The sequence below is a fragment of the Dicentrarchus labrax genome, unplaced genomic scaffold (genome assembly GCF_905237075.1).
Source record: "Dicentrarchus labrax unplaced genomic scaffold, dlabrax2021, whole genome shotgun sequence".
NCBI lineage: Eukaryota > Metazoa > Chordata > Actinopteri > Moronidae > Dicentrarchus > Dicentrarchus labrax.
The window spans coordinates 4,450,418-4,465,270 of NW_026136724.1; the positions used below are offsets into that span (position 1 = coordinate 4,450,418).

Here is a 14,853-nt window from a genome sequence, read left to right on the forward strand (position 1 = left end):
TCAAGGTTTGACGCTATGTTTGCACAAAAGATTGCAAAGCATCTTTTCAAGAATGACTGTGAGTTCACTGAGTTTGGAACTGTGATCAGGGTTTCTGCACACTTTTTAAACTCAACTTGAAGGAGTTTTAAGCATGTTATTGATGGGCAAAGAGTTTTAAATCAATCACAGTATAAATATGTTAAAAAATATATAATTTGAAAAAATGACTCAAGACTGAAGAACAACACATTTTACATTTAAATGTGTATTCCTGTGAGTCACTGTGATTTCTCATGAGTCAAGGCATCATCTCAAAATGTAAGTAAATTGAAAAATAAGACATTTTGTGACCATTTTGTAATACTTCTATGTACCTATCTTTCTCAGGGCAACTAAGTTCCTAGATTTTTTAAAGTAAGATGAACGTGTCAGTAACACTGTAGTTGGTGGGCTAACGTGCCAGCCAGATATTTTGCCTTTATTGGATAGTGACATGTCAAGAGGCAGACAGGAAATTGGGAGAGAGAGGGGTATGACATGCAACAAAGGCTGCCAGTTGGAATCAAACCAGCGACAGTTGTGGTCCTAACCATTTGGCTACTAAGGTGCTCCAATTTTGCAGTGAAATTGTAAATGATGGTGCGACTGGGCCAAGAGCGAACAGTTCTGCCTCAGCATCGGAATCCACTGATCCACAGATCCATCCCAAGGTCAATGATTCCCAATTGGAAACACAGCAGCCTGTATTTGTTGTATGTTACATGTTATCAGGGATCCCCAATTGATAAGCTTTATTTACTCCATGGCTGTCTGTCTGTCCAACAGATTAGTCATTCTGATACATTCTCTCATTGGGCTAACTCCTAGCCAATAAAACAATAGTGAAATTATAATTTTTCCCATTCTTCTGGGGACCCCATGGAAACCCCCCAAGACCCCGGGTTGAAACCACAGTGAAGCAGGAAAGGTTTCGTCATCCACTTTCCCAATAAGATAATAAAATAAGAAATAGTAGAGCAGGGAGACGGCCAGTCCTTGTGGCCCATCAGGTCGTCTTGAACTTTCCTGGAAGACAGAGCGAGCCGTCCACCGAGCTGCTGCTGAGCCGGCATGCGTCACAGCAGCTGAAACACAGACACAGACACAGGGAAAGTGTCTGGGAACTCTGCTGACTTCATTCGCACTGCAGTGTCTGCATTCAAGATTGGGCAACTCTGGGACAGGGGACTCCCTTCAGAAAACACAACCAGATGGCTCGGTCAGCCCGCTGCTTTTGAAGTGTCCCCATATGTATGTGTGTGTGTGTGTGTGTGTGTGTGTGTGTGAGAGAGAGTGTGTAACCCCGGGCGTTGTCATCCAGACACACGTGAATATTATTTTCTCTGACCAAAGCAGTCTGTTCTGTAAGTGTGGGAGCAGACTAGAGGGTGGAGGGCCAGAACCAGACTGGCTGGACTCCTGCTGAAAACAATTAACTGCAGCAAGAAGCCACTTAAAGGAGTCTTTCATTTAGCCGTTTCATCAATAAATTACTATAATTAAAGCTTTAATCAGCTAAATCTGTTTTCACCAACATCCTCAGATCTCAGTGACTCAGACTGTGTCGTGTGTTCCTGAGAAGGCTGCGTGAGTTCAGAAGGTGTCTCGTAGTCTTTAGACTTGTTGAGCTCTTTATAAAGACTTAGAGTCAGTCCTGTGCAGTTTAGAGACAGAGATAGATAGATATGTACTTTATTAACCCCCTATTGGAGAAATTCTTCTTTTCACTCTTTTTTTTATTTTATACACACACAGGCTGAAATGCACATTCATGCACATGCAGGGATTGTGGACATGCAACAGGGAGAGAGATGGTGGAGTGATGGGCTGCCACGTTAACAGCGCCCCATGAGCAGTTTCTTGAGGTTAGGTTCCCTTGCTCAAGGGCACCTCGGCAGTGCACAGGAGGTGAAACTGGCACCAGTCCAGCTACCAGTCCACACTCCGTATTGTGGTCTGTGGGACTTGAACGGGGGACCTTCCGGTTCCCAAGCCAAGTCTCTACACACTGAGCTATTTTTTTTGCAAGTATCCTAAAAAAATTTTTTTAAAAAAAGAAAAAATTCATAAATGTTTAGCAGGAATCACAGACTGAAGATCTTTAACGCCAAATGAGGATTTTTATTCACGCTTTGACTTTTGTAAAATCTTGTTTCACTAGTTCAGTGATCAAACAAGCTCTCTTACTTTCCACGTGGTGCCAGTTCTGGCAGGATGTTTGACAGAACTACAACAGCTGCTGTGTCAGATACTTCCGTTCACGGAGATTAGTCTTTTTTCTTCAAAGTGTTCCTCAGCTTCCACTGGCCTTTCTGCAGCAAAGCAGTGGAATAATCTAATCCTACAGGTCAAGGCAGAGGCCACCGCTTCAGTCGGGATGTGCAAAATCAAACACCGCGCTTGAGGAAAGAAGTGCCCGACAGAGCTGTTAGGCAGTACCGTTTTTATTGCCTCTAACGCTCTGTGATCTGTGCTCATTTTAATGTCAGTTTATCACACTGAGTTTTCATTGCTTGTCATTTTTTGGCTTTGTTTTGTTTTAAGACTCATTACAGTCTTTCAGTGGCTAGATTTTTATGCTGGTTATAAGTAATCATGCCAAGCAAAATTGCTTACCCCACTGGCAGGTTTTGAAAATTGGATTATATTTAAGATGATCTGTCTTGTTTCTAGAAAGTCTGTTTTTGCAGTGCAGTTTTGTCCAATATAAGATAAAGAAGAGGGGGTTTGCCCATTTTCATATCTATGTGGACAGATATATTTACAAAAACAACCTTAAAATACTAGTGCAGATGCATGGCGTGTAAACCTGCGTTTGGATTTGACCAAAAGACCACATTTTACCAATTTTAGTGAAATTCTTTGATTGAAACTAAGATTTTAGGGACCCTTTTAATAGCAGAACGGTTACAATAATACACGATGACCCCCCCCTATTTGAGATCAAACAGCACTATCCCAATCCTTTAATATTCCCTCCAGGCATGTCTCACTGTTAGGAACACAGGGAGCTTTCCTTTGAAGCTGATGACAAATCATGAGTTCAGCAACATGAATCAGAGAAGATTTCAGTGTTTTATCTCAGTAATGACAAATAGCACATCAGTACTGGCCTGTTAACACCCTGCTTTACTGGAACATCCCAGCCAACGTGGTTCACTGTGGATTTCTGAGCTCAGTTCCTACTGTCATATATACAATTATATAGAAATATAACCACCCCTTATGTCTTTAGTTCAACAGAAGGAACCAGAGGTGTGGACTTGAGTCATACTTGACTTACAACTTATACAAGACTCTCAACTGGACTTGGACTTTAACACCAAAGACTTGTGACTTAAGCAGTTGGACTTTAAAATACTAATACTTAAATATCCAAATCATTTTTTTACACAAACTTCCTACAGTTCTGTGTTCATTATTTGGGTTCATTGTACAGTTTCTCAGTAGTTCTGTACTGTTATTGTTATACATTAAATATAATATGAAATATCCATAAGTCAGAGGTCGTCAGTTTACTCAATGATAGAAAAGGGCTCCCTTAAATAAAAAGGTTGGGAACCACTGTCCTAAAACAACCAACGTTAACACTTCATTCATTGCAAGTTGACGCTTAATTCCACAGATTCGCTTAGTGAACCACTCCGACAACAATTTGGAAAAAATGATACCACAGATGCATTTGTTTGAGTACAAAGGGCGGTGGTCACATTGTAACTTAAAGTCACAAGTAAGTCTCAAAAACTTGAGACTTCCTTGAGGGTTGCAAAACAATGACTTGGTCTCACCTCTGAGGGGGACTATTTCACTCATTCTCACACACCCAGACTCTTCCCACACACAAACTACTTCTAATTAACATGAACTGATCCTGATGTAGAAATCACTTTACAGTAAGACATGGGAGAGATATCCAATCTAAAGAAAATGAATTAGAACATGTTGTGCATGTTGAGGCTTGTATCCTGGGCTACGTGTCTTTGGGTTTATGTATCTGTATGCAGAATCCGCCTTCAGTCTCACATCTGCAGCTCATTCCAGGGTGGTGATCTTCAGGCTGCAGTGTCTGATGGGGGAAGCGGTAGCATTGGACCATCACAGGACCCAGCCCTGTTTATCTCAGATTCTCAAACAAAAGCCTCCCAGTTCCTGTCTGCTTAGCGCCTCAAATCCACAATCTACTCTCCCAATCTGCTCTCTCTCTTTCTTTCCCTCCTCTCCTCGTTTTGCTGCCAAGACGTGATCCCCCTTCTGTTAACTGTGTAATGAGGAAGATCTATTTTCTCATGAGACTGAATGAGCTGTGTTTCCTGACAGATGAAGTCAATCAGCGGGCCCGGATCAATTAGCCAAAAGCTGGAGAGTGACCACAGTTACAGGAGCTTGTTTTCTCTCTGCCCTCTGTGCCCAAACACATGCTGACTGACTGGGAAACACATTTTGTTGCTGGCTCACTAACACTGCAAGCACTTGGTTGACAAATGATTTCTTTATCCAGGGCACACCCTAGTGGTCAACGAGTGCAACAATGACTGCGCCTGAGCTTATTGTTGGACATACCTGTACTGAACTTCCCTCAATCCACTGGCACTATGGACCTTTTTCACAGCAGCCAATGATACTAATAAGGTTCGGTTCCATTAAGTGTATCAGAGCCTTTCCAGTGAGCCAGCATGTACAATAGCAGCACCCGGACTCTGTTTGACCTGAATGGAACGGGACCTTAATAAGTATCATTGGTGACACTTGTGTTTACCCTATTGTTTCATGTCAAAATGGCTGCTGTGAAAAAGCTCTGTAGAGGCTGATCTTATTTAAAACTGAAGATTGGAACTCAGGTTTTCGGGGCCTTTAAAGTGAATTTTGGAGTCAGAGGGGTTTTAGAAGGAATACAGTTTTTCAGGGCCAGTACAGATACCGATTATTAGTAATCAATGACACAGATAATCCATATTTGGAACCTATTTGCTGTGAAAATCTTGTGTCAAAATGTAGAATAAGAAGTGGTGGACTCTATGTACATTTACTGAAGTACTGCACATAAGTAACATTTTTTGAAGGCAAGTATTGTACTTTTTACTCCATTTATTTGATTACTTTAGTCACTTTGCAGATTCACATTATTAATACAAACTATAAAACTACTAATAAACTATAATGTATATTTCGTTAAATAAGCAACCTCGCATCCATATCATATCTTTAAAAGTAATATGTCAGTGTTGCCTGCAAGTGGCCAAAAAAACATTAAATTGAAGGAGGAGATAGGGGAAGAGCTTGGCTTTTTATCTGTTGACTGAAATATGAAGTGATATGCGAAGACATGAGTCTGAAATTAATCTTGAAAATAAATATCAGCTGGCTAAAACAGCATTTTTTTATGATTTATGTTCTTACTACTCCCCTGCACAAAACCTATGAGCTACGGACACAGTCTGTATTCGAGGAACGGTATCCATATGACGTATCTACTGACCCATATTCCACTTTATTTCAGGATACTAAACAACATAAAACTGACTGTAAAAAGGTAGCTAACGTACGTAATCACATTACATTACAATAAACACATTTCCCTGGAGAATAGCATTGGATATTTGCCATCTTTGTACTTCAGGTTTTCAAAATTCAGCTAAGTTTGCACATATTGTGCTGTAATATTCTACATGTACTAACCAGAAGCTGTGCAGTCAGGATGTACGTACTGTTCCCGTTTGTTTTTACAAGAATAAGTAGGCAGCAGACAGCCGTCACGCCACCATGAGGACATGCAGTTACTCAAGTACTGTATTTACATCCATATTCAAGGTACTTGAGTACTTCCATTTAATGCGACTTTATACTTCTACTCCACCATCGAGGTAAATCTTGCGCTTTCTAGTCCACTACATTTGTCCAACGTATTTCTTACTTCTCAGATTTCAATTTTAAACTCCTTTCCTATCCAGTAAAAACCAAAACTGGTTATTTATTTTTGTTTGAATGTTTGTGATAAACTGAAGGGCAAAGTGTTCCTTTATGGTACTTCTTAAGCTACAGTAACTATTTAAAAATTATCTAGAAAACGCAGTCACAAAGCTGAAAACAGGCCTGTCTTTTTGAGCTAACCATTTTCTTAAAACTAGGTCAAAGAAAAGAATTGTTATATATTGCAATATATTGAACTGCAACCCCTGTATCGTGATACGTATCGCATCGCCAGACTCTTGCCAACACACAGCCCTAATAAACATGTGATGATATACAGAATATGATGCATTGCCACCAGTATATAAAGTAGTTCAAATGAGCTCAACCTTAAACATCTACAGCAGCAAAATGCAACACACACATCAGATATAATAGTAAAACACTGACAGGGAACATTTTACTGCACTAGGACTTTTCATACTTTGAGTACATTTTGCTATAATACTTACATACTCTGACTTGCAGTGTTGAATGCAGGACTTTTACTTAAGTAGGTTCTGAATTAATTCTTCTTCCAACAGAGGGTGTCAGGACATGAAGAGACGTGTAAATGTCCTTTGTATGAAAGCCAAATTCATGCAGAAACATGAGGACAACAAAGACATCAACAGTGAAATTTATTCAATAAATTAACATATTCAACATATTCATTATTGTGGGATGATTCAGCAGTTTTCTGTAGCACCTTAATCAGATAAAAAGAGTGTGCTTTGAACATCGGAGATTAAACCTGACTTAATTCACTACAATAAGACAAAACTTAAACCCAGATAACTGCTCATGCTGTTTAATCTGACGGATCAGCAGGAAAAGTTTCAAAACAAACCAACCATTCATTTGTCCAACCTGAAGTTCAACATTCCTATTATGGAACAAGGACCATTTCTCATCTTAGATAACTGGACATTCCCTGCATGCCTGCCCTCCTCTCCTCTGCTTTTTCCAGTTCCTTCTGCAGACACAAAGTGCTTTGGAACATGTTTTGTAGTGGTTATTTTGAGCCTTAAGTAGAAACCCCATTTGTATCAGGGTCAGATATTTCAACAAGTCTTAAAGAGAACACTCCATGGGAAGAAGGAGAGATGTGTGCAGAGTGGTTATTTACAGGATACGGTTATAATGAACCAGGCTGCATTTTTGCAGCATGAAAACTAGTCAAAGTACCTTTCAATGATGGAAGATCAATTTCTAGGAATTTATATTTGGATTAAACAAACTGCAACAGCTTGGCAAGTTAATGGAGTGCAGCAGACGAGCTCCATATTCAGGCCAGCATTGTGATGCCCAGGCGCGTTCAGGGAGAGAGCCAAATGAGGGGAGTGAATTGAGAGATTTGGACGAGGGTCTGAAAGCCTGAAATATTGCTTTTGAAAACTTTGTAAAGATCTGTCAGACAAACAGTACACACACAGGTGCAGACCTCCATGAGAGCTGACAGGTGGCTCTTGCTTTTTAAAGCTGCACATGGTAAACTGTTCATGCTGGCAGCTCCACATAGAAAACTAAAGGTATTCTTTAACACCCCAAAATCCTGAAGGGTGAAGTCAGTAAAGTTCACGTGGATGGTGTTTTTTACTTTATACTGAAGGGGGAAATGGGCAACATGATTTGCTAACTGCTAAAGGCAAGGACTAAATGACTACACCAGTGTTTTTGAATGTTTTACCCCATTTGCTAACCTTGTAAGGCTTCACGCTATGCACTTGTATTCAAACCACAGTGGTTGGGACCAATCAGCATCCTATGAGGAACTACTGGCAGCTACGACCGTGCTTTAACACACTTTAACACTAACCCTCGCGAACCAACCCAGTATGCCAAAAAATAATGTTCAGGCCAACATTCAGTGGCAATGCAGGAAATGGTTTGCACTTTATGTGTTGACATAGGAGGAAGTAAAAAAAGGTTCAGTTTTATGCAAATATTTTTTAAAACATCAACCCGGAGAAACCCAATTACACCGCTTGTTTTGATTACATTGGAAAATGGAACAATGGCTGTTAGCAGCTGAGCTGCTCCAGCTCAACCATGTGAAGGTCCTACAAATGTTGGAGAAGCTGATTGTTGCAGTAAATGGTTTCCTCATTCAATAAGACATATATCAAATTCTGGCCTAATGTGGCTATAACACCAGCAAAGACTGAGTGTCCTGAAATACTTCACTGTTAAAGATGGAATGTGTGCTCTGCTACAAAGACGTCCTGTCTCCACAGAGGTGACAAGCAGACAGCAACAGCTAAATTTAAGATCGGCAGTCAGAAAAAAACAGAAGAAAAAAATGCAACCCACAAACAAACTTCATTTTGAAATGTGTCTTTAACTTCCCTTGTGTTCTGGTGCTAAAGAGTAAATCATGTTCAGCTTCAGACAGCAATATCATAAAGAGGATGTTTGGCCTGAACCACTACACATAAATGAAAGTTATGAAACTTCCAAATGAGGTCGTGCCACTTTATGGAATTCATAAACAACTTCCTGCGTCTCCTTCCAAAAATACTAAGACCTCGCTGAGCTTTCTGGGCCCTCTCTATAAGTGGTTTTAGTGGAGCAACAGACACTATAAATAGCAGCCAGGATCACTGCTTCCTTGAGACTCCAGTGTCTGTATCAAACAAAGGCTGTCGCCAGGCGCGGGCTGTGTCTCGTAGGAATCTAGAGATGAAGCGAAGCAGCATCTGGAGTGTGTCCCTCTGAGAGCTGCTGTGACACATAACGCTCCCCGGTATTCCTCTGGATGTTACTTTAGAAAAACAAAAACCGACCTTTTAGTTATCCAGGGAATGTTGACTGAGCATGCACGCAATGTCTCATTCTGCATTTTTTCTGCCACTCAGCATTTACGGTACACCTACAAGTTCGGTGACTTACATGTACGTTCCTGGCAGGTCCAGGATTCAATCCAGTGATCCAGGATTCCAGCCTCTGTTGCCAAAAACTGTGCCTCTTGTCGTCTTCCTCTCCCTGAGCTCTGACACTTGTTCAAATAAATACCCATCTGAAAGCATCTCTAATATTAGAAGCCAACTCTTCTCTTGTAGTGCGAGTTACGCTTCTGTATTTATTTAAATGGCAAACATTAAGTGCTATTTAAGACTTTATAGCTGCAATTTATACTTGAGATTACACACTGGTGCCTCCACTGGCAACAACCAACCCTAGCTAAAATAAGTAACGTTCACACAGCACGCCCATGTATACCAAGCTAAGCCAGCGACCGGGACAGTTTATAGTGAGGGAAACCAAAGGGAGCAGTGGTGAATGCAGCTTTGTCTAGAACAGATGTTCCTTCCAGAGGCATCATGAACCCCCACATTGATACACATCAGGCTGCAGGCTGCAAGTGTCCATATCCAAACAGTATGTTTACAAGCACACTATAAAAGAAGACATATCAATAAAGGATATTAAGGACATAAACTCTGCCAATAGCCAATAATCACAGCAAGAGTAGACAGGGTGTTAATGGTAATATAACAGGTTCAAACTACAACATCAAATTAATACCAGGACGAGTCTACACTGGCATTGTTGCCTCTCAAGATGCTCTCTGTGTCAGATTAGGTGATCATACATCAAAAATTCTTGCTGTGGCTTGGCCAAAAAAACATCCCAGACCACACGGCGAACCCCTACCAATGATAGATCAGCACTGACATGCCAGGGACCAACTTCATCCTGCTTTTGCTCTGTGCTCCTGACTCCTGGCCAACGTCAAAGAACACGTATAGAAGTAGGCAAGGCTAGTGTTTGTATCCTAGATGCTGTGTAGGTTGTCTGAAGTCACTTTTGTTCTCCAACATCCCAAGTCCATCTGGTCAAGCCATTATAGCAGTGGTTCCCAAACATTTTAAAAACACAGCAACCCCCTAATGGGACATTTTTTGTCATGGCACCCCTATACGCAGCTACACCAGTCCGCAAAGCTGTGAGCCATACAGCTTACACTGTAATCTAGCTCTTTACGTCAGCTAATGTTCGCATGTCTCAGAATGCATTGACATCTTCGCACTACAGAAACTCATGAGCCACAAAGTGTGCTACATCACTATGACAGCCGGCAACCAGAAGCACTCTTGTTATTAGCTGCAGCATAGCTGCATATTTAACAGTTTCAAAAACTGTGATTCTAAATGCTGCCTTTTTTCTTTTATGGGGCGAAACTTTATTAAAAACAGCAAAATAAAATGAAAGCTGCAAGCAGCGATGTTTGGGCAGTCCATGTGGGTCCTGGTTGTGCTGCGGTTGCGTCAGCATCATGTGTAGACCACACATTACATATTATTATTTATATATATATATATATATAAATATATATATAAATATAATATAAAATATATATAAAATTAAATAAATTCCCTAGGTGGAGGAGTTAAAGAACAACGCACCGAAACGGCAAAAATCACCACTAAATTCAAAATGGCCGACTTCCTATTGGGTTTGGGGTATGGGTCCAAGAGGCTTTTTGGTTTGTCTGGTCATGATACACGTGTGTACCGATTTGCATACATATCGGTGAAACGTGAGCGGCCGAGTTTAGGGGGGCACGGTCAAGCCCTTTTGCCCCGCCCATGTGCAGGACCCATAGAATCTGCACATTTCCACCACCATTGAATTTTGTCCCGCGTTTCATGTGTTTGAGCATACGGCCACCAAAAAAGCGGTCCATTTGGCACAAAAATAATAATTCCTTGCATTTCAAAAGGGTCCTTGCAGCGCTCCATGCTCGGGCCCTAGAAAACAAATGTTGCAGCACACATTGGGAACCACTGCCATATTGGACTGATTAACTATAGTATTAGCCAGGTATAAGGTGTACACATCCCACAGACTGACAGGTATTCCAGTTCTGGTAATCAAAATAGCTTATTCTCTTAACTGCTTAAGGTTTTTGCAATAACCTAGTTAAAATTCTATTGTTGGTTAGAATGTAAACACAATGAATGAATGTCATTTGTGCAACAGAGGAGCTAGGATCCTCCTCTGCCTTACCCCTGCTGTGTAACCCCCGAGTGTTGAGGTGAAAGTGCTGCTTTGAAAAGAAGTGTGCGAGAAAACTGTGCGTCTACTGTTATCATATCTATTGCATTTGGCACCTTTGTTGTGTTTTTCTCAAAACTGTGCAGCAGCTCTGTGAATCTTCAGTCTTTCTTTGATCCGGCTCCTGCTCCAGGTGACACTCATTGATAGCAGAGGTAGCTGATGATGAGTTTTGGTATGTTCAGTTGACCTATGACCTTCAGAGCTCTGGTGCCCAGCTTCTTCCTCATCGCCAACCTGCTGAGCTGCTGCAGGCTCATGGGAGTGGCTGCAGAAATGAAGAGTTAGATATACAGTAAGTGTTCTCAATATGTGGTGGAACAGAGTCATGGGTCTGGAAAATGGATTGCAGTATCAGTATGGCAATTTGGAAATAGTTTCAACAGTTTTCTTGCTTGTATTCAAAGTCTAAAAACTGCTGCACATTCCCTGTTGCACATTGTGCTCCACTTTCTATATAAAGCTCTGGTACTAGAGTCGAGTGGCAAACATATACATGACCAACTGTATATATGAACATCATGGTAAACAACAGGTGTCCTCTGTCTGAGACTTCCTGAAGTGAAAAGCGATCATTGCTTGCCATCTGCTGGCGGTACACTGACACTACACTGTTGCACAGAGCGTGAGGCAGATACATAAACTGGGAGATCTACATAAATGGTGATGTTTGTTTTGATTGTTTTACACGTACTCTCATAAAACTGTAGGCAGGCTGCGGAGGGGGACCCCTGCGTGGTGTAATCGGCGGGTTTCCTGTTGTGCTGATCTCTGGCGTAGATGTTGGCCCCGAACTCCACCAGGATCTCTATCATCTCAACCCGCATGTTTTTAGCAGCGTGGTGCAGCGGGGTCTCGTGCAGCCGGGCCGCATTCACTTTAGCACCTGAAAGGAAAAGGACGCAGATGTTGGCTCTTGATGGATAATGCTGGTGATATTTTGTTTTCCTTATTGTAAACAAATGTCACAAGCTAGCTAACCTGTCCTGAAGTTACACCAGTGCTGGAATAAAAACACCCAAACTCACGATGCGTCTAACTAGATTTAAACCTGCAAAATCTGAGAGCAGTAAACATACAAACAAGTATCAAATTTAAAGCCATGCGGCATCTGCTCTGGTACATTTTCCCATCCTGCTTTGCGCTAATACTCACCTGCATTTAGCAGCACTTTAACACAGTCAGTGTGTTCGTTAGCACAAGCCACATGCAGCGGGGTCCCGTAGTAAAGGTCATACGCTTCCAGACACGCATCCATGGCAATCAGGAGCTTCACACAGTCTGAGTTTCCTGAAGAATGACAGAAAATATCCTATAAGTTTATCTATAAAGACTTAAAAAAAGAGGTGGGTATCTCGATTTCACCGAAACTAAAAAGGCATGTGAAGTGAGCTGAGGCACACTCACCTCCCATGCAGGCCTCATGGAGGGGTGAGGCCGTGCGGGAGGTGAGGGCGGGGTTGGCCTTGGCGCCATGCTCCAGCAAGAGCCTCACACACTCCAAACTACCAGCCGAACAGGCATCACACAGCGGGGTGCTCCCGTCTACGTTCCTCGCATCCACCTGGGATACATCACAGGACATGGGATTATATCATTTCCTCTCCTCATTCACTCAATTAGTCCAACAACCCTGGTAACTCCCTTCTGTGTCTTCCCTTTTTTATTTTTCCTATATTTATTTTTAGTTTGCTCTTTTTTCACAGTTCTGAACTGTTGGTTGAATATTTTTAATCAATTAAACTTAAAAAGTGTTTGGAAAAGTCTGTCTCACCTGGGCTCCAGCCTCCAGCAGCAGTCGAACGCACTGGGTCTGCCCGCGGAGACAGGCCTCGTGCAGCGGTGTGATGGAGTCCACCGCCACGATATTGACCGAGGCTCCGCTCTGGATCAGGTGCTGCAGTGTGGAGGCCTGGCCGAGGGACGCCGCCTTGTGCACCTCCGTTCTCTCTGACCAGCAACCTGCAGGGGAACGGGTCACAGAACACAGTGTATGTATTTAGGGCTGTATTGAATAGTTTGGAAGCTTTGTTCGTGTTTGTTCACATTAGAATTCTAAATAAACATTTGGTTGCTGTACAGGTTGAGACCCAGTGTCATGGTTGTGTAAAGAGCTGCAGGTCTGTTTGACTGAGGGCAGGGCTGAGCTGAAGAGCAGCAGACAGAGCGGGGCAGAGGGCAGCAGACACGATGAAGCGCTGCATTCACACAAAATCCTTCCTGCAGGGTTGTGCCGAGATGTGGTCGGGTTTATTTCTGCTTTAGAATGTAACCACCATGAAACGAGCTTCACTGCTTTGTTCTCCGTAACGCCTCCTCACTCTCTAGCCCACTTGACCAATGCTGCTCTTGGGCAACCAAGGAATCCTACTCATTCTGTCTTTAAAGTCTAACTCATTCAATCCGATGGATTTTGGACATCATAAATTATGACCACAGACATTCAAAGATTTATTTTAAAACCCCAACACAAGGCTTAACTTAATTCAGTGCAGGGTTGTATAATGAAATTCAGATTACTCTTTATGTTTCTGTAGAAACAAAAGATAGAAAAAAACAGTAGATAATACAAAGACAACAGAAGATTTGAATGTAAAAAAATGACATTCAGTACAGCCCTAAATTCATTATCACCTATTGCTGTTGTTGCAGAGTGTTGTATAGATACTGATTGTGTCTAACTGTGCTGGAACTGTTTGAGGTGTGAGTAAACTACCATAAGCAGCATTAATGAAAGTTGCCATATAAATCATATGTATAAAGTACTAAATACAGTATACTGTTATCACATCCTGGTAAAACAATATTGGCAACTACTAAAGGTCTCCTAAAATACTGTAGATTGAGGACTAGGATTTTTTTAGGATTTGAAGGCGTTTAAATATAATAAAAAGACAAAATGAAATTGTTATTTTTAACGTTTAGATTACGTTTCAAGATATAAATCTAAAAGCTTTTTATAATAATAATAATAATAATAATAATGATAATAATAATAATAACAATAATAATAATAATGCATAAAATTGTCTAAAAAGTGTAGAAACATTATCAGGAAGACTCTGATCCATCCAAATTGCTCCTTTTACACAACCTTCCTGCAGTTATTGTGTTAATTATTTGGGTTCATTGTACACTTTATCAGTTATTCTGTGCTGTTATTGCTATGCACTGATCCATAATATTGTCACTTAGGACCCCTGGGGGTCGTCAGTTGACTCAGTGATCCCTTTAGGGCTCCCTTAAGGACAAAGGTGAGGAACCACTGCTTTATATATTACATATTATACAAACGCACTTAATATTATCTTAAGTGGACCATAACACACCTGCTGCAGTAACACAATGTAAACAGGCGGAAGAGAAGCTAATAGTAATAACAGGACTTACAATACACACAATATATAGCTGTAGTAGCCGCTACAAAAAAAAAGGGGGGCCTGCTAGCATGTTAGCTAGCCCGCCGGCAGTCCTACCATACATGCCGACGTCAAACTGGGTCAACAACCGAAAACGCGAACGTCTTGCCGGCCCGCCATGTTGTCTTTACTTCATACTCACCGATGTCTCCGAAGAAATATGGCCGAGCATTTTCAATTTCCATCCTGTGTCTCTTCTTCTACGTGAAGAATTAACGGCGTTAACGGAGAAACACCAACACGAGAGGTTTGTAAACAGCCGCGTCCTGGTAATGTTTACGTGCGGCAGGAGACACGTGACGTACCTGGAATCGAAGCGCATTCTGGGATTTGTAGTGTTTGCACCAAATAGGCTATTTCATGATATATGTGAAGAACTAAACAAATACGTCGGGACAAATAACGC

General features: G+C 41.5%; 1 protein-coding gene across 1 annotated transcript; it reads right to left on the bottom strand.

Annotated features, from left to right (window-relative positions):
• Window positions 1-6,591: 6,591 nt before the first annotated feature.
• LOC127359065 (ankyrin repeat and SOCS box protein 13-like) lies at window positions 6,592-14,829 on the bottom strand. The gene is made up of 6 exons (XM_051392741.1): window positions 14,590-14,829; window positions 12,803-12,990; window positions 12,436-12,592; window positions 12,184-12,318; window positions 11,723-11,914; window positions 6,592-11,296 (listed from the first exon to the last, which is right to left on the bottom strand). Exons 1-6 carry the CDS (start codon window positions 14,630-14,632, stop codon window positions 11,169-11,171), a joined length of 843 nt encoding a protein of 280 aa, XP_051248701.1. The 5' UTR covers window positions 14,633-14,829; the 3' UTR covers window positions 6,592-11,168.
• Between the last annotated feature and the right edge of the window lie 24 nt (window positions 14,830-14,853).

Excerpts from the sequence above, each read along its gene's own strand:
- LOC127359065 (XM_051392741.1), bottom strand. The coding sequence starts at position 14,632 with ATGGAAATTGAAAATGCTCGGCCATATTTCTTCGGAGACATCG. Across the intron at positions 12,593-12,802 it reads TGCTGGAGGCTGGAGCCCAG|GTGGATGCGAGGAACGTAGA; the intron begins GTGAGACAGACT and ends GATGTATCCCAG. Across the intron at positions 11,915-12,183 it reads TAAAGTGCTGCTAAATGCAG|GTGCTAAAGTGAATGCGGCC; the intron begins GTGAGTATTAGC and ends TTTTCCTTTCAG.